Source organism: Rhododendron vialii, chromosome 2a (genome assembly GCF_030253575.1).
Source record: "Rhododendron vialii isolate Sample 1 chromosome 2a, ASM3025357v1".
Taxonomy (NCBI): Eukaryota; Viridiplantae; Streptophyta; class Magnoliopsida; order Ericales; family Ericaceae; genus Rhododendron; species Rhododendron vialii.
The window spans coordinates 6316324-6336586 of NC_080558.1; the positions used below are offsets into that span (position 1 = coordinate 6316324).

At 37.3% G+C, this 20263-nt stretch overlaps 1 protein-coding gene across 1 annotated transcript; it reads right to left on the reverse strand.

Annotated features, from left to right (window-relative positions):
• LOC131316766 (uncharacterized) lies at positions 1-19126 on the reverse strand. Its single transcript, XM_058346204.1, has 10 exons — positions 18964-19126; positions 13953-14273; positions 13436-13823; positions 12335-12463; positions 11955-12202; positions 11627-11830; positions 11451-11540; positions 11240-11353; positions 10702-11103; positions 1-286 (listed from the first exon to the last, which is right to left on the reverse strand). The coding sequence occupies exons 2-10, from the start codon at positions 13974-13976 to the stop codon at positions 272-274; spliced, it is 1614 nt and encodes a 537-aa protein (XP_058202187.1). The 5' UTR covers positions 13977-14273; positions 18964-19126; the 3' UTR covers positions 1-271.
• Positions 19127-20263: the final 1137 nt, after the last annotated feature.

The following is a 20263-nucleotide window of genomic DNA, read 5'->3' on the forward strand; positions in this document are numbered from 1 at the left end:
TCCACTAGCAAAACCAAAATGCAAGTTCCATATATAACCAAAAAATAACAATGCGAGGCATAGAATGCCAATGTGAAAATCAAACCCAAAGCGTCAAAATATAAGTTCCAATTGCATGTGTATCTCCAAAAACAAAAGATCATACTAACCTAAGCAACACAAAGACCCAAAACATGCTTTTGGTTGCGAACTCCAAAGCAAAAGGAGCAAAAACAATTTTCATTATCAAGAAGAATTTCCGTCATTCCTATTGCATGTCTTCCTTGTCCGTCTACGTCCTATCAACCTGCAAATACAAGAAACAATTACACGTTTATACATAGGTGAATTTTGACAACTATGCTGTACACACAAAACAAGTTTTCATAAAAACTAATCCAAAAGACTTACTATCTACAAGTCACACAGATACCAATCTAAAGACGAATGACTACCCATTTCAGTTCAGCCGGAACAAAGTTAGAACTACACCTAGAATCTTATCAAGGAATCTTCAAGTACGTGATATGGTCTTACATGGGCAGGAGCAATCGTCAGATCCAATTTGGTTCCATGTCAAGTCTACCCGCCTTATTGAACATTCCAACTAAATACCAAATATCAAATTCAAGCAACTGCATCTAATCTGACAACAAGTCTTCTATACTAAAATATGTCATACATGTTGTATGTGATTAATTGAAGATTAGGCAATTGGTACACCCAACACATTTATGTATACAAGTTGCAGAAGTGTAAACAGCTATAAGCTATACTCTCAAAGACACAAATTTCATTGTGCTATCTGCCATTACCCTATACAAGGAAACGTCCTGCCATTTCCAACAAGAATACTTTTCCTAACACAAAGGTGACTATTGGTTCAAGTGAGTTGTCAAAAACTCAACCTACTAACCTCTACGTTGTGGATTTGAGCCTGAGAACAGCCACATGGTGCAGTTAATGTAAAAGGTTAATATGTACACACTATTGCAGTTACCGTAAAAGGTCAATCTGTACAGTCTATTGCTCTACAACATTCACTAATGGGTACTAACCGGGTGTATTCTAATCTTCCTCTATAAGTAAAAGCTTCAGTTCTGAAGCCTTTAATACCATAGACCAATTGGAGTGTGTTACCCAAATTATGCAACCTAGAGGGGGGGTGAATAGGATTGCTAGTAATAATTACCAATAAAAATTTATCTCTAACAATATATGCAAACAATAAGTATGCAATCAAAATAGAGAGATAGAGAGATAGAACCCGTTTATAGTGGTTCGGTCCGGATTTGTCCACGGTCCGGCCCTACTCCACTTCTCCTCAAGCAATTACTTGAAGGTTAGACTAATCTTTAAAAGATTACAACTTGTAAGTCTTGCGGGTGCTTACAAGAACCGAATGCCTCTAGCTTTCCCGAGGAGCTAGCACAACCGCAAGAATTTTCTCCGAAAACTTCTCAAAAACAATAACACCCAAATTCCAACCCGAATTTGGTCTTCTAAGCTTTCAAGTGTTTGACTCAAACACTCACTTAGGAAATACAAGTATGTGAAGAAGGTATGAAAATTATCGCTCACGACTTGTACAAATTTTCTCTCAAGAATAATATGAAAGTGGAAGAACAATGAGAATTTTTGGCTTTGATCTTTTGAGAATTTGCTCTTGCAATAATATGGAATGTTGTAGCTTGTGTATGTACTCATTAATGAGTTCTTGATGCCTTATATAGCCATCCATATGCTTCCTAGCCGTTGGAAACTAGCCGTTGGAACTAGCCGTTGGAAACTAGCCGTTGGAAACTAGCCGTTTGATAGAGTGGTCATCCGGGTGGTCGTCCGGTTGTCACAGCTTTCTGTTCAGACAGCCGGCTTGTCAGCCGGTTCGTCAACCTGTGGCTCACAATTTCATCTAAATAAACCGTTAAAGCATGTATTGAGCTCAATAAAGTCTTTGTAAATATAAATCATGAATCCAAGAGACTTTATGCTATATTTCAAGGTCACGAAAATATTTAATTCGGGAATCGACTTTTCGATAATTTTGTATTTGCCGAATAAAAATATCATTGAATTAATCATCAAAATAATTAATAGAGATGCATATAAATTTTCACAAATTATAATGCATACATTTTTCAACAATCTCCCCCTTTTTGATGATGACACAAAATGATAGTTTTTATTCAAGTAGGAGTTATGCCAATCTCCCCCTTAATACACGCACCAAAGCAGTTATCTATGATCAACGAGTAATAGCAATAATCATCAGATCATAGCAAGCAATTTTTTAAATTTGCCCAAAATGGCAAGATAGATCAATTAAAACTTGCTTTTTCTCCCCCTGTGACATCATAAAAAAAAACTAAAAAGAGAAAAACAATAGGGCCATGGTTCCAGCACCATGCCGCTCTTGCCCTGTAGCACTCTATCTTCGTTCATTGAGAGCTTGGCGTCCTTGATTTTCGTATTCTCGAATAATGGCTGCTACAACGGCAGCTATAATGCCAATCCAATACCACAGATTATCCACATTTACATTCCATCCGAACCATGGTGGTATTCTCATGGTAAGTAACGCACACAGCAGAATGAAGATAAAGAGTTGCATCCAAATGGTTTGGATAAACAACCTGAACTCTGCTCGTTCGGCATCTCTTTCGTAAAACTCAAACGGTAACCCTTGCGGTATGTTTGCCATTGCTTGATGAGAGATTTAGGCCGAGAGAGAAGGAAAGATAGATAGATGAAGAGATAGAGAGAGTGTTGTTGAATTTATAGAGTATGAGAGAAGTGTTTGAGGATAAGGGATAGAGATGCGGCGCCGAATAGAGATAGGATAGGGGCGGTGCCGAATAGAGATAGGATAGGGGTGGCGCCGAATAGAGATAGGATAGGGGTGGCGCCGAAAAGAACAAGAATAGGGGAAGAAAATTGTGTTCGGGTGTTTATTGTTGTGTCCCCTTAATGGGTGTTTATTGTTGTGTCCCCTTAATACATGCTCCCCCTAAAAGAGAGCTTTTTAAAGAATGCGAGGGGTATTACCGAGAATGATTATCCCTGCAAGCTTAGAGACAAGAAATTCATATCGGCGAAGTATATAAGAGACAATTTAAGCACTAAGCCATGAAGTTCATACAAACTAAGTGTAACAGACTTAATAAATCAGAGTTAGCAACGCAAAAGCTTGAATAAGTCTCAACCTCACGGTTGTCCGGTTGGACATCCGCTTGGACATCCGACTGACAAATGCAGGTTAAGTCCAGAAATCGTTTAAGAGGAGTAACATTAAAGACCATAAAACTGATTTTCTTCATACCAAACACAGGAAAATGAAACATATGATAAAATGTTTGGAGGGTGATTTCTTTATCAAGATCATTTGTACTCTCCATCAAGTATGATATTTACGAATTCAATCAACTCAACATTGAATCCAAAAAAAAACTTTTGACATCAAGAACACAACTTTTTCATAAATGATTAGACATGCCGAGTTCTCATCGAATGAAACAAAATTGTTCTTCACCAAGGGGTTTTGTGAAAATGTCCGCCAATTGCTTGTCGGTACTAATAAAGTTAAGTTCAATATCCCCTTTTTGAACATGATCTCTTATAAAATGATGTCTAATCTCAATATGTTTTGTTCGAGAATGTTGAATTGGATTCTTGGTTAAGCTAATTGCACTAGTATTATCACATTTAATAGGAATATGATCATATTGCAAATTGAAATCCTCCATTTGTTGTTTGATCCACAATATTTGGGCACAACAACTTCCGGCCGCTACATATTCCGCCTCGGCGGTAGATAGAGCTACGGAATTTTGTTTCTTGCTATGCCAAGACACTAGAGAGTGCCCTAGAAATTGGCAAGTCCCACTTGTACTTTTACGATCAACTTTGAAACCTCCAAAATCCGCATCCGAATAACCAATTAAATCAAATGCAACTCCACGTGGATAAAACAATCCTAAGTCATGAGAACCAGCAACATATTTAAAAATACGTTTAATAGCTTTTAAATGCGATTCTTTAGGACATGATTGAAATCTAGCACACATGCAGACACTAAACATTATATCCGGTCTACTTGCCGTGAGATAAAGTAATGAGCCGATCATACCTCGATACATCTTTTCATTGACGGCCTTACCATTCTCATCTTTGTCTAGCTTAGTTGATATGCTCATTGGTGTGCTTGTTGGCTTTGATCCTTCCATGCCAAACTTCTTAATAAGTTCTTTCGCATACTTGGCTTGGTTGATTATGATCCCCTCATTAGTTTGCTTGATTTGAAGTCCGAGGAAGAAGTTAAGCTCCCCCATCATACTCATTTCAAACTCACCTTGCATACACTTAGCAAACTCTTTGCACATATTATCATTAGTGGCACCAAAGACAATATCATCAACATATATTTGAATAATGAGCATATCTTTACCTTTGGCTTTAATGAAAAGAGTAGTATCAATTTTTCCACGAGTAAAGCCATTGTCAAGCAAGAATGAACTAAGTCTATCATACCATGCACGTGGTGCTTGCTTCAAACCATATAAAGCTTTTGAGAGTTTAAAAACATGATCGGGGTATACATGATCTTCAAAGCCGGGAGGTTGTTTGACATAAACTTCTTCATTTATGAACCCATTCAAAAATGCACTTTTCACATCCATTTGATAAAGCTTGAAATTTTTGAAAGATGCAAAGGCAAGTAATATGCGAATAGCCTCTAATCTAGCTACCGGTGCAAAAGTTTCTTCAAAATCAATACCTTCTTCTTGATTATAACCTTGAGCAACAAGTCTAGCTTTATTCCTAACAATATTTCCGGATTCATATAGCTTGTTACGAAAAACTCATTTAGTACCTATAATAGTGTGATCAAGAGGCTTAGGTACTAATGCCCAAACTTTATTCCTTTCAAATTGATTTAACTCATCTTGCATGGCCAAAATCCAATTTTCATCATCTTGAGCTTCCGGAAAGTTTTTAAGCTCAATTTGAGAAACAAAAACTTGATTTTCACAAAAATTTCTATGAGACGAGCGAGTGGTTACCCCTTTCGAAACTTCTCCAAGAATCAAGTCCTTTGGATGGTTTTGCACGAATCTCCAATCCTTGGAAAGATCTTGGTTGTCTCCCATGGCATCTTGAGGTTGATTAATAACTTCATCTTCTTTGATTTGAGAGCTTTCTACTTGAGTATCACCATCAACTTTTTCTTGAATTGTCAAGTCATGAATCTTATGTGTAATCTCTAAGTCATCATTATCAACAACATCCTTAGTAGCACAAGGATTAGATTCATCAAAGGAAACGTGAATAGATTCTTCAACAAGATTAGTGCGCTTATTATAAATTCTATATGCTTTGCTAGTAAGAGAGTAACCAATAAAGATGCCTTCATCCGATTTTGAATCAAATTTACCCAAGTTATCTTTTCCATTGTTTAATACATAACATTTACAACCGAAGGCATGAAAGTAATTAATGTTGGGTATTCTACCATTCCAAAGCTCATAAGGAGTTTTCTTGAGGATAGGCCTAATTAAAACTCGATTCAAAATATAGCATGAGGTATTAACGGCTTCCGCCCAAAAATATTTTGGCAAAGAGTTTTCACAAAGCATAGTGCGGGCCATTTCTTCCAGAGTACGATTTTTTCTCTCTACTACTCCATTTTGTTGAGGAGTACGAGGTACGGAAAAGTTATGACCAATACCATGTTCATCACAAAACTTTTCATATAAAGAATTGTCAAGTTCTTTTCCATGATCCGTACGAATGTTAGAAATAACAAAGCCTTTTTCATTTTGAACTCTTCTACAAAGTTTAGTGAAATTAGGATAAGCCTCATTCTTATGAGCTAGGAACATCACCCATGTATATCTAGAGAAATCATCAACAACAACAAGACAATAATAGTTTCCACAAAGACTTGGAGAGCGAGTTGGTCCAAACAAATCCATATGAAGTAATTGCAAAGGTCTAGTAGTTGAAACAACATTTTTGGACTTAAAAGAAACCTTGGTTTGTTTTCCTTGTTGGCAAGGACCACAAAGTCTATCTTTTTCAAATTTGATTTTAGGAAGACCTTTTACCAAATTTTTTCTAGAGAGTTTTGAAATAGCATCCATACTTGCATGTCCTAGGCGCCTATGCCAAAGCCAACTATTTTCACTCAAAGCGGAAAAACATTTTATATCACAATTACTTAAATCATTGAGATTAAAAACATATACATTTTCAAATCTTTGTCCAACGAAGAGTGTCTTGTTGCTTTTGTCATTTTCAATGATACATTTGGATTTTTCAAAGATAACACGATTTCCTCTATCACATAATTGACTTATGCTAAGAAGATTGTGTTTTAAACCATTAACAAGTAAAACATCTTCAATAATAGGAGAATTACCTATATTGCCGATTCCTATGATTTTACCTTTGTTGTTGTCTCCAAATGTGACATGTCCACCATCTTTAGACGAAAGAGAATTGAAAGCCCTCTTGTCACCGGTCATGTGTCTTAAACATCCACTATCAAGGTACCAACTTCCTTCCTTGAGAGAACTTTTGAAGCATACCTACAATAGCACATCAATTCTTGACTTTTGGTACCCAAATCATCTTGGGTCCTTGAAGGTTAGCATTGATACGGTTCTTAGGAACCCAAACCTTTTTTGCATTAGAAGATGAGTATCCTTTCATAGGACATGTAGGAGAAATATGATCAATTTTACCACAATAATGACATGTCAATTTAGAATGGCTAGAAGGAGGAACATCTTTTTCAAAAAGATTTTTGTGTTGAGTGGGATTATAACCAATTCCGGCCTTGTGAAAAGAAACCATTTGTTTTCCAAGAAGAATGTCTAAACTTTCTTTTCCATTAGTGAGTTTTGAAAGAGAATTAGTTAAATCATCAATTTGTTTTTCTAAAGATTCGTTTTTGGAAGTATCCTTCAAATACTCTTTTTCTTTTTCCAAAGAGATTCTTAAACTTTCATTTTCTTCCTCCAAAATATCTTTCTCTTCAATTAAATCATCTATTTCTAGTGAAAGATCTTTAGCAACCTTTTTAAGAAATTTGTTTTTAGAAACAACCTTTTCAAATTCTACTTTCAACTCTTTATAGGCAATAAATAATTCATCAAAGGAATAGGATGAGTCGAGATCTACCTCGTTTTCTTCGATGGCCATGAAACACAAGTTAGCGACCTCTTGTTGCTCATCGTCCTCATCGGAGCTACTATCGTCACTATTGTCCCATGCGGCCATCATAGCTCTCTTTTTGTCCTTCTTTGAATATTTTTTTGCATATGGACATTCACTTTTGATGTGGCCGGGCTTCTTGCACTCGTAGCAAATGATTGGATCCTTTTTACTATTTTCTTCTTTGCCTCCATCTTTTCTTGAAAATCCTCTGCCTTTGTGAGATGCTCTATTTTTGAGGAGTTTCTTGAACGTTTTTGTGATGAGCGCCATTTCATCATCCTCACTTTCGTTGCTTGAATCCTCCTTGCTTTTTGATTTGCTTGTTGTACTTTTGAAGGCAAGATCCTTAACTTTCTTCTCTTTTTCACCCTTGAGGTTGTGATGCATTTCCTCCGTCATGAGAGATCCCATGAGCTTGTCCATCGTGTATGTTGAGAAATCTTTGGATTGTAGGATGATGGAGGTGGTAGTGTCCCAATTGGTTGGCATGGAACGGAGCACCTTCCTTGTCATTTCGGATTGACTGTAAATCTTTCCAAGAGCTTTTAAACCGTTAGTAATACTAGCAAATCTAGCAAACATTTGAGATATAGATTCATCCGGTTTCATTTTGAAGAGCTCATAGCTATGCACAAGAATATCAATTTTGGACTCCTTAACTTGACTATCTCCTTCATGTGACATTTCTAACTTATCCCATATTTCTTTAGCCGATTCACATGCGGAGACACAATCATATTCATTGGGAGTAATAGCACAAAAAAGAAGGTTCATAGCTCTATAGTTCTTTTCTATTGAAGCCTTTTCCAAATGACTCCACTCATAATCTGGTTTAGGCATAGTCTCTTCTCCAACTTTCTTAGTAGGAATAATGGGACCATTTTTGATAATTTTCCATAGATCATAATCCGTGGATTGAATAAAGATCATCATTCTATTTTTCCAATGAGAGTAATTTTCTCCGGTGAACAAGGGAGGTCTATTGGACGATTGACCTTCGATACAAGAAACATTACTAGTGGTTGCCATGGATCTTAACTCTTAGATGGTTAAATCTACAAACAAGAGCCGAGGCTTTGATACCAATTGTTACCCAAATTATGCAACCTAGAGGGGGGTGAATAGGATTGCTAGTAATAATTACCAATAAAAATTTATCTCTAACAATATATGCAAACAATAAGTATGCAATCAAAATAGAGAGATAGAGAGATAGAACCCGTTTATAGTGGTTCGGTCCGGATTTGTCCACGGTCCGGCTCTACTCCACTTCTCCTCAAGCAATTACTTGAAGGTTAGACTAATCTTTAAAAGATTACAACTTGTAAGTCTTGCGGGTGCTTACAAGAACCGAATGCCTCTAGCTTTCCCGAGGAGCTAGCACAACCGCAAGAATTTTCTCCGAAAACTTCTCAAAAACAATAACACCCAAATTCCAACCCGAATTTGGTCTTCTAAGCTTTCAAGTGTTTGACTCAAACACTCACTTAGGAAATACAAGTATGTGAAGAAGGTATGAAAACTATCGCTCACGACTTGTACAAATTTTCTCTCAAGAATAATATGAAAGTGGAAGAACAATGAGAATTTTTGGCTTTGATCTTTTGAGAATTTGCTCTTGCAATAATATGGAATGTTGTAGCTTGTGTATGTACTCATTAATGAGTTCTTGATGCCTTATATAGCCATCCATATGCTTCCTAGCCGTTGGAAACTAGCCGTTGGAACTAGCCGTTGGAAACTAGCCGTTGGAAACTAGCCGTTTGATAGAGTGGTCATCCGGGTGGTCGTCCGGTTGTCACAGCTTTCTGTTCAGACAGCCGGCTTGTCAGCCGGTTCGTCAACCTGTGGCTCACAATTTCATCTAAATAAACCGTTAAAGCATGTATTGAGCTCAATAAAGTCTTTGTAAATATAAATCATGAATCCAAGAGACTTTATGCTATATTTCAAGGTCACGAAAATATTTAATTCGGGAATCGACTTTTCGATAATTTTGTATTTGCCGAATAAAAATATCATTGAATTAATCATCAAAATAATTAATAGAGATGCATATAAATTTTCACAAATTATAATGCATACATTTTTCAACAGAGTGGAAGCAAACGTTATCAATAGTTTGTTAAGCTTATGTCCAATACCTATTTTCATCAAGTCTTCTCTCCACAAAAAATGAAACAAACGGATTTCTACTTTCTTCCATGAAACGAAAGCAAAAAAGAAAAGAAGGAACTAAATGAGCTTCACAATGCAATGACAATATCCTAAGGTATGATGCACGGACACGGATACGGACACAGAAATTCTTACTCGTACATGGAAAGATTCCTTGGAAGGATACAGATTAAAGACTGATCATGTTAAAATGGTCAAGGGAAGCAATATTGATCATACTCTCTCTCTCTCTCTCTCTCTCTCTCTCTCTCTCTCTCTCTCTCTCTCTCTCTCTCTCTCTCTCTATAAACTTATCTCCTTCCTATGTCGAGCAGAAGGATTCTTCTTTCCCATGGGCGCCAACTTTACATCTGTTTCCCTCCAAATGTGAAATATACACCCATTATTATTATATACAAAAAGCTGTGGGAAAAAATAGATTATACCAGCCTCCCTCCCTCTCTCTCTCAAAGTTTCAAGCCAATGCACTCCAGTGAATGGTTTGACCCAACACAGCCCCTCTGCACTCTCTTGAGCATACATGGAAATTCATGACACACCACCTCCATCAAACCCAACTGAAGATTCATTTACTCATTTCAACACATTCCACAAAAATACATCATTCCCAAACTACACCCGTATTCACCCTTTATGCTATGAATGAAATTATGGTAGTCATTGCCATTAAGTTTAATGCCTTGATTTTGTGCTTCATAACATGGATAGAGTATGCAAGAAAATTGGACAGAGTATGCCAAAAACTGCAGCAAAAATGCAGGTTTCACTACCAAAGTCATTCCAAAGTCATTCAAACAGCTTTCATTACTTTGGTTCTGCTTTATGCATAACAGAAACTGAAATGAACTCACAGAAAAAAGAAATTGAACTGAACTTATAAAAAAGCTGGTTTCACTACAAAAAATGCAGGTTTCATTCCAACAGATTTGAACCAAAATGCATCTTTGTATCAATAACCTGAAAATGCAGATTTCAATAAGTGCTAAACCTGCACTAAAAATAGATTTGAATAACCTGCACTGAAATTGGATAGAAGGAAAAAAAAACTCAAACAAAAACAACTAAGCACATATCAATTCACAACCTAGTAATCTCATAAACCAAAAACAAAGGAATGCAACTCCAACTACCCATTGCACTACAGCTGGACTTAAATCTAGACTAAAAACAGCACTAAATCTGCATTACCAAGCCTAACAATCACATAACTGATCCTTGGCAACAACACTGATCAATCAATATAAGAGGCAGGTGTATTTTCAATCAATAAAATGGCCAACTCTATTCTCATTGCTTCAAAAAGTACCATGAAAATACACAATTTACCTGTCCATTGTGCTCCATTAGCGATGGTGTGTGATCTCTATCTCCATTTCCAGCTCCATTTGGTGATGGAGGCAAAGGGAGTCCTGCACTTTTCATATAAGCTGCTACGATTGCATATTGGTTCTTCAATTGAGTGATTTCAACACTTACGTCTCTTAGCACCTCTTGTCGTAACTCTGCACGCAACTCTGCACCCAACTCAGCACGCAACTGATCCTTGACACGTTGCTCCTGAGATCGGGTATATCTAGTCCCAAACACTTGACTCGGACAAGGACCCAGGCCATAGGTACGCACACGTCCATTCCTATCTGGTTTTAGTACACTAGTGAATAACTCCTCCCGTAAAGCAGGTGACTCTGAGGACTCAGGAATTTGAGAGGCTCCCTCATTAAGACGACGCTGAAATAAATGAAACCTATCTATGGTAAGTAAAAGAACAAAAGCAAAGATTTTATTATGTAAATAGACATAAAAGAAGCATACCATTAAAATGAACCTAAATAGATGCAAAAATGAACCAAGTAAATACACATACTATGGCCAAAGCTGATGCTTCATCAACAAGTTGTCCATCTTTCTTCGTATGAGTCTTAATGAATACCTGTATACGATCGGGCTCTACTACAACTCCATCGTTAATCTGTGTCAACTTTATTAGCATACAAGAAGCTAAAGTATTCAATAACACATTTGATATATAAATGCATTGAATTAAATTTAGTTCTACACATTAGTTAGTTAATTACCTCATCCCTTACACGACAATGGCCCTTCCTCCCACTTGTGTGCCCCATTTTTTGTTCGTGTCTGCTTGTACAGTTGGTTTTACTTCGTCTCTATAACAAACAAAATCCAGTATTACTTATCCATGTTTATGTGTTCATATTCATTCGAAAGAGGAAGAAGAATTGACATGCATCACCTTGGCTGTTTTAGTGCCCCAAAATTGAACAAGAACTCTCCATTGATCAGGATCGACCCTATTAGGACAATTTGCCAAACGGTCTTCATCATTATCATATAGGTTATAAATAGTTCTTTTAAGCTCATCTTTCCAATCCTTCCATTTCTTTCCAACGGCCATCAGACAAATATGCTTATAAGCATCTGGTGCGGTTGTATTTTCCTGCATATAAGTATATCAACAACATTAGCTCAATTGATCAAAATTCAGTCTAAGAAGATAGATTATAAAACAGTAGCAGCAGCAACATTAGCCCATAATATGAATTTTTTCCTATAATAAATACCTTAACCTCTGCCCATATGCGTTCCTTGTATGGATATAGCTCCGGAGCCCTCCAATCAGTAAAAGTTAAGGGTGCTAAAGTTGCGTTTCTTGCTAAGATGCCAAGTTGACTTTGTAAGGGACGTGCCGTGTTACCTATTGGTTGATTGTCTTTATTCAATTTAACTTCTAACTTCGCTCCTGTACCCCACCCAACATATGGACGAGCAAAGCCTCTCCCCTTGGCTCTCTGTTGTTGCGAGTTGAGATCTAGTAAAGAATAATATGGAATAATGAACATAAACAAGTAAATGCAAGTAACTGCATAATTTAATTTTCTTGGCAAATGAAAGGTTGAACAACCATATATATTTTTTCTTTTGTACATTAAATTGAACTTACCTGCTCCAACTGAAGTTCTTGACCCTTCATTGCTTTTTTCCAGCGACTGCAAGTTTGGAATAGTGTGACTGCTCATAGATTGTTGTTGTGATTCAAGCTCCACGGCTCTCTCATTTACGTGACCTGCCACTTCAATGATTTACCAATAGAAGGAATTATATGAATGTATGAATGTATGTGCCTGTTGTATTGGAAATGCCCATGCACCATGGCACCATGAGTTATATGTGTTGTGGTTATTTCTAGTGCATTTTTTTTTTTTTTTGAAAAGTGAAAACAATTTTATTGATATTAAAGAGAACAATACAATCCGAGGGAAAGGGGGGGTAAAATTAAGGCATCACAATGAGTAAATGACATCCCAACTATATTGGCACCCCAAACGCTCAACAATCATTTGCCATCCCAGAATCCCAAAAGATCAACACCCATGAATAGTTGGCAAGGTTCCAAGGTTCCAACCACACAGAGTGTACACCCACAAAATTCCAACGACATACAGATAATAATGGAGCTAGTTGAGACACCATGAGAGAGATAAGGCTCCATATTTTAAGCAAAAACACCTAAGGAGAAGAAAATGACTAGTATTTGACACCCAGCAATGAAAGCATCTAATTGCCTGAATGAATTCCTCCATGATGACAGCAAGATAGCAGCAAAACATCTCCAAATATCAGCAACAACAGTACAAAATACTAGCATACTCCAAATATAGCAGCAACAGCAATTAAAACCCTCCAATAACACCAACCCACCCACCCAACCACAGAAAAACCCAAACCAAAACCCAGCCCCAAGATAGCCACCTAATGCATTTTGATGCTATTTTTGAGCAGCAATTCTACTACATTTCACTATGGTTCGTGCAACTCTCCATTTTCCCTCCTCTCCTCCCTTTCTAAAACTCTAGGAGTAAGACTTGTATCGGCATGCATTAAAATCAAGAGAAACTATATGGCACTTCCAATAGATCATTTAGGAGTTAATTTATGTGGTTGTAAGGACACAAAATTCAGCAATAATAAACAACTGTCAAAGTAATAGGACAATTAGTAAGTTTATTTGAAATTGAAATAAGCTAATAAAACAATTATATACCTTCATCAGATGGTGACTGGAACTCATGATAGTTTGGTGGTGGTTGATTTCCATGTTGATCTTGACTAATAGTAGGCAAAGGCTGCAACTTAGTACTCATAGGTACAGCCCGACATCGCACTCTCTTTGCTTGCACTTGCGGCTGCGCCTGCAATTGTACTGACTGATTTTCATGCTGGTCTTGACTAATGGTAGGCGAAGGTTGCAATGTAGCACTCATGGGTGCATCCTGACATCGCACTCGCTTTGCTTGCACCTGTGATTGCGGCTGCTCCTGCAACTGTACTTGCTGATTTCCATGTTGGTCTTGATTAATGGTAGACATACGCTGCAATATAGCACTCATTGGTCCAGCTGACAATTGTACACGCTTTCTTGTAGTAGCCACCTACATTAAAATTACAATAATATGATGAATACAACAAAGTGAAAATTGCTTAATTGGACATAGTGTAACAAGGATAAACATTAACAAAAAAAAAACTTTTATTTAATATTCCACACAGACATGCATCACCTTACTCAATCGACCCCAAAACATTCTTCATCTTTCTTCATCTTCCAAGGAAGATTCATCATCTTCAAAGCAAGAACTATTCCCATCCTCACCGTCTGCCGGTTGCCAATCCTTGTCATCATTAAAAGCACAATCCATCTTGTGTCTTTTCTTTCCAGCAGTTGTACTTTTCTTTAAAAATGGATTTGCCAATTGCTTACACCCCAGAGCTTCAATCTTTGCATAGTTCTCTTCAATTAACTTCTTTCGTTTTTCCAAGTAGTTTCTTGTCTCAAGGGCCAATTCTCTAGGCTTCAAAACTATTTTCCCATCCTTAGCCATCTTTTGCAACAATTATTACAATATATTAAGACACTATTAGCAATTCAAAAAAAAATATAGATATGCATGTGACATTTGGAGCACAACACAACATAATCAAAAATTAAATAACTCAGTAGCGTACCATACCAATCATATCATCTTGCCTTGGAACTCCAAATGCATCATGCACCATACCAATCATATCATCTTGAAAATAAGAGCTTTGATTTGCATCCGATTCATTTCTACTAGATGAAGATAAAGACTCTCTGTGAATTGTCCATCTCGTATAGTTAGTATTGAATCCATTTATAATTAGATGTTCTTTCACGCCACTTCTTGTCCCAAATATAAGGTTTACACATTTCTTGCAAGGACAATATATCTTTGAATCTGGATGCTTTTTATCATAAGCAAATTCTAGAAACTTTTCTACCCCTTGTATATAGGTAGGGTCTAGCCTATTCTTTATATCAATCCAACTCTTATCCATGGGAGTTAGCTTTAAAAAACCTGAAATTAATATCGTGTCATAGTATTGGTTATAACTCACAATAAGAATGAAACATGGATGAGAGAGATAAGAATACATTTTGGAGCTGCATAGAAAACATACTAGTCTTATAAAAATTACTCCCTCCGTCCCATAATATTTGTCCGGTCCGCAAAACGGAGACGTAAAAATAATACAATTTTTGTAAGAAAAGTAGGAAAAAAATTCAACAATTTACTAGATTTTGACGAGTTCTTTTAACTTACGAAAAAAATTTGAATTTTTTCTTGAAAGAAATACATTATTTTATAGTCCCCGTTTTGCGGACCGGACAAATATTATGAGACGGAGGGAGTACATAGTATTCTCACATCTAACCCCCTATCCCTATATGGGCACCGTTTCCTGGGAGGAACATATGAGAAGAATACCTAAAAAGAATACGACACTTCAAAGCCCAAAAAGAATACATGTGTTGGTAAAATAATAACAGAAGTTAGTAGACAGTTCGGGGGGCGGGCCACCCTTAATGGCATGCATGTCACATGATTGTATAATACATGAGCTACTTCATAATCCAATGAAAAATCTGCTGGCATGCCCATGACAATAAAGAGAAAGCCAATGCAATCAAAACTTACTCACAGTCAATAACGACATTCTTAGGAGGCATGCAGATCATTATTCAGATTCGCAAGCAAATGGTCCACCACAGTCTGATAAACGTGCAAAACTAAAGCATGCAAGGGCTAACTCTATGGTTCCAGAAACTTACTGTAAACAGACATGCTGACCACTCAAAAGGTCTCATGTTTGGGGCAAGGTCTGCTTTCCCTCACCCAAAAAAAGTGCGCTATGCAGAACCAAAATCTTAATACATAGGTTGTTTTTTTATTAAGTTGTATGGTTATATCAAAAGCATTGTTGCACTTGCGTGGTTTGCTCCCGTGGTGGCGCTTGTAATTTGTAACCTCAACTCTTTATGTGGGATCTTGTTAATCACAGTTCTCAATCTAAATTTTCAATGCATTTGATGTTTATGTTATGCCAACAATTTATTAGAGTCAATTTTTGCTACATTTTGATGCTCTGATGCATCCCTTGAGACAAGCATTTTTTTTTTTTTGTTGGTAATTAACCATTTAATTAGAAACCAGGAGGAAGGATCCTCAAGAGATACAAAGAATCAAAGGCATGAGCCTATACAAGGATATACCACAACTGAAAACTAGAGCCTATACAAAAGAAAACAACTAGAGAGAAATGTGTCAATTCTGACTGAGCTAGGAGGATAAAGCTGTAGGCTTCACATTCCTGCTTTGGGGAGCTTTCAACCTGACATCGAATCTGACTTTTCCTATAACAGCTAAAGGAGGCTTTTGAATGCCTCGAAAAATTCTATGATTCCTCACTTGCCATACAATAATAAACTGCAGCAACAAAAGCAAGTCTCCTTAGAAGATTAGGAAAACCCTTCCCTTTCAGATTAGAACAGAACCAGGCAATCTTTTGAGACCAAAGGGCAAGACCGAGGGGGAAGCGGCAGAGATCAGCGATGGCAGACCACACTTGACTGGAGAAGGGACAGTCAAAGAGAATGTGATTCAGAGTCTCAGAGAGCTGATGACATAGAGAACAAGTAGAACTAGCAATAACTCCCCAACTGTGGAGCTTATCTTTGGTTCGTAAGCTCCCTCTAACAGCCATCCATAGTATGAGGCCTTGGAATATTTTTTGAGAACCAAACTTACAACCTTGTGCGAGGGACCTATAGGATGGTGAATCCTAAAAGCATTCCAAGCATGAGAGGCCTGATACTTGGATGAAGGGGAACCATCCCAAATGATAGCGTCAGGAACATTGGGATGAGGCATGAAATCAGGACAAGGAAAAGAGAGAGAAGGCAAAGCCCAGATATCATTATATATCATGCAAGAAACTTTCGAAGCCATAGGAATACCAGAATCCAACTGAAACTGATGGCCATAGTAATCAAGAAGAGGCCCAGCAGGGTGCCAATTATCATGCCAAAAATAAGTAGAAAATCCACCACCAATGATGTATCTGATAAAGGGTCTCACTTTAGGTCTAAGCTGAAGTAACTTTCTCCATGTCCATGAGCAAGAAGAGGGAATGGTCATTGACCAAAGGCATTGATTCTTGATGATTTATAGATAACTCCATTTGACCATAAGGAATTCTGATGAGAGCAGATGGCCCATAGATGTTTAGCCATTGCAGCGTAATTCCAATTCCTAATCCTCCTAATACCAAGACCTCCCTTATTTTTAGGACAACAAAAAGCTCCCAACCAACCTTATGTTAGTGATTATACTTGGTAGATCCTTACCAAGGGAAGTTCCTCAAAAGGAGCTCAATATGCTTCCCAGCCTTGGGGAGAATGAAATGCATAGACCAAAAAACTTGCAAACTGAAAAGGACAAAGGCAATAAGCTGAAGCCTCCCAGCATAAGACAAAGTTCTAGTGGCCCAATGATCAATCTTAGCAAAAATCGTAGTAATGAGAGGAGCACAATCAGATGCAGAGAGTTTGGTAGAGAGAAAAGGGACCCCAAGGTACCTCACAGGAAGAGAACCAAGCTGAAAACCCATAAGGTTACAAAGTCTGAGCTTTTCATGTTCTGAAACACCGGCAATAAAAAGCATTTATCATATTGAGTTAGCTGTATATGCATCTTTGAAAGACCCACATCTATCTATACACAAAATCGAGATGGCCTCCACCCAATACTTCAGATTTGTAATATAGTAATGATACCTAGTAATCCCTACAATCATATTCTTTATTCTTATCTAATAAGGACCCCGAAGCCGAACTTTAGGCTGTTTTCGTAGAAGTTAACAATTAGAAATCTTAGCTATATGAGTGAAAGTTATAGGGGGGTTTGGGAGGTAAGTGAGCCGTTAATGATAGTGATAGAGATGATCTCCTAGACCTAGAGGGGTTTGGTGGTTTCATGATCTTTTTTCCCCAGTAGTTTGTTTTTCCAAATGTGAAGGTCAACGGGGTCGAGGTTTGCTCTCAGAGTCGCTCGAGCAAGTAACTCCATAACTAAAGCAACCAGAAACCATCCATTCGCCTAAGAGGAGGAAAAAACGTTCAAGATATAACTCGTGATCAGTTCCCCGTGCAACTGGATGCCATGCACAGAAGAATAAATGAAAAGTATAAGCACCGAGCAACAGAGATACCTACATTAAGTAAGTTTATACGTTAAAAAACCAAAAGCAGCAGCTATAAACCCTAATGGAACCTCAAAGATCAAACCCTTACTCAATCTCAAGCTTGAGTGAAGACTCAGCTCCATGGTCAAGACCCAGATTCAAGGATTCTCTGTAACTTCCAAATTTACCATTCTGCCGCTAATGAAGCATTTACAAAGATGTGCGCTACACATTTTGTGTAATGCTTACAATATGGTCTATCGTCGCTTTTAGTCAACTATATGCTTAAATGTGGGTTAGCCTGCCTTTTAAACGAAATGGATCTTCCACTCAAATTAAGTAACCTTGATCTTCCCAAAGAATTGTTCTTGTATTTTTCTTCGGTATTATTTACTTTCACTGAGTTTTTTGCTCAGCTTTTGTTAAAAAAGTTAGGAGCAATCCTTCCGTTCAACAAAAGGAGTCAGAAAAATCTCTAAAAAATAAATTGAATTTCAAAAAAAAAAAAAATTCACATAGGACAACACTAAAAGGAAAAAAGACAAATGTTTCAAAAAAATTGTGTCTTTGTTGAACTTTAAACATCTTCGGTCGCAAATTTTCCTTTTCAGACTACCCTCGCTTGAGACGTATAACCAACCCAAGCTAACGAAATGACGAGGGAAAATTCCAAAACAACTTCTTAAGAAGAACACGGCCTCAAAACATGACTCAAGGGGTGGACAATGGTCCATAGAATAACTGGCAGCTGGCCATAGAATTGAATCAGGTCAACAATGCAATTTCATTCCGGCCAAAAAGAAATCAATCCCACAGCAAATACCTCTACACAATACATCAATTTTGGAAGTATGAGCATGCAATTCTGAAACCCTAAAGAGAGAAACTGGATTCAAGGTTCAAAGGTGAACAAATGAAGAAATTTTGTAAACTCAAAACTCAAAATAGAGAGAGGAGATGCAAAGTTCAAACCCAGACGCAGATCAAACCCAAAATGCAAATTTGTTCAATCAAGAAGAAATAGTGTACCTGCGATGGTGAGAACCGTGAGATATCATGCAAAGATATCGATCGATCACCAGGTTCTTGTTTGCAGAGAGATGGCTCACCAGGTTTCGGGAGCTTCCGTTTTGGGGGTTTTGAATTTGGGGGATTTTTGTTTGCAGTAGTTTCAGGCTATTGAGGACCGAGATATGGAAAAGAAAAAATTAAGAGGGAAAAAGGAAAAAGTAAGGAGGGAAAAAGTACGATGGAGTGCTTCACAGTACACTAGACGCCGTCGTTTTAGGAGTGGAGAATAAATTGCACGCGTTGGTGGTAATTTTACCGCCCATAAAGAAACTAAAAACGGCATTTTCTACAATAATGCCATTTTTGATTAATTTTTACCGGCATTTTATAACTAATGCCGTTTAAAGATAATATTTTCCGGCATTAGTATTAATGCCGAGAATAATTAGTATTAGTGGCATTTTAACACATGCCGGTAAGAAAAATGCCGTTAATGCCACATTTTCTTGTAGTATATATAATTATATATATATTTCCTGTTTACGTTTGTGAATTGCGAACACAATGTACTATAGTTTCGATGTGTCATCGTAATAAATGTTCACAGAATCCTTTCTTCCATTTCTATGTGTATGTCTCTTGGTTAGGCATATGGCAACGGGGTTGGGGCGGGTTTTGTCGTACCCGACCCGAAAAGAACATGGGGCTAAAGAGCAGAACTATTTTGCGTTCAAATAGAGTCACCGTATTTACCATCACATGTAATATTTGTATCTGTATAACGTAATCCTCCTTCTTTCTTTCTTTCTTTTTTTTTTTTTTTGGATGTGAATTCTGTTTCGGATACGTTTTTGTTTCTATGAACACTTTTATTGACTTGGATGTGACATGATAATTATATCAACAAGTGGTATGACAATCGAGACGAACTAGGATTAACACGAGGTGGATATCTTTTAGCTGTATTTCAATTTATGGAATGAAATTTCCGATCTCAAAAAAAAAACTTGGATTAGCACGTCCTTGCTTTCGATCGCTAGTCGATCATCGAAAATGATTTCCTCCTAGTCTCTTTCATTTGCAGGAGTCCTAATTACGCTTTTTCCGGCATTTCACAAACGCCAGTAAAGATGAAATTAATGCCGGTAATAGTATTCCCGGCATTTGTTGACGAAAATAAAAAATGCCGCTCAAACAAGTGTCGGTAATAAAAAAACAGCATTTGTACAAATGCCGGAAATAAACCCGGCGTTTGTTGTTAGTTTTCCCGGCATTTATAAACAGCCGGCAAAAAAATTGCCGAATATACATTTATTAC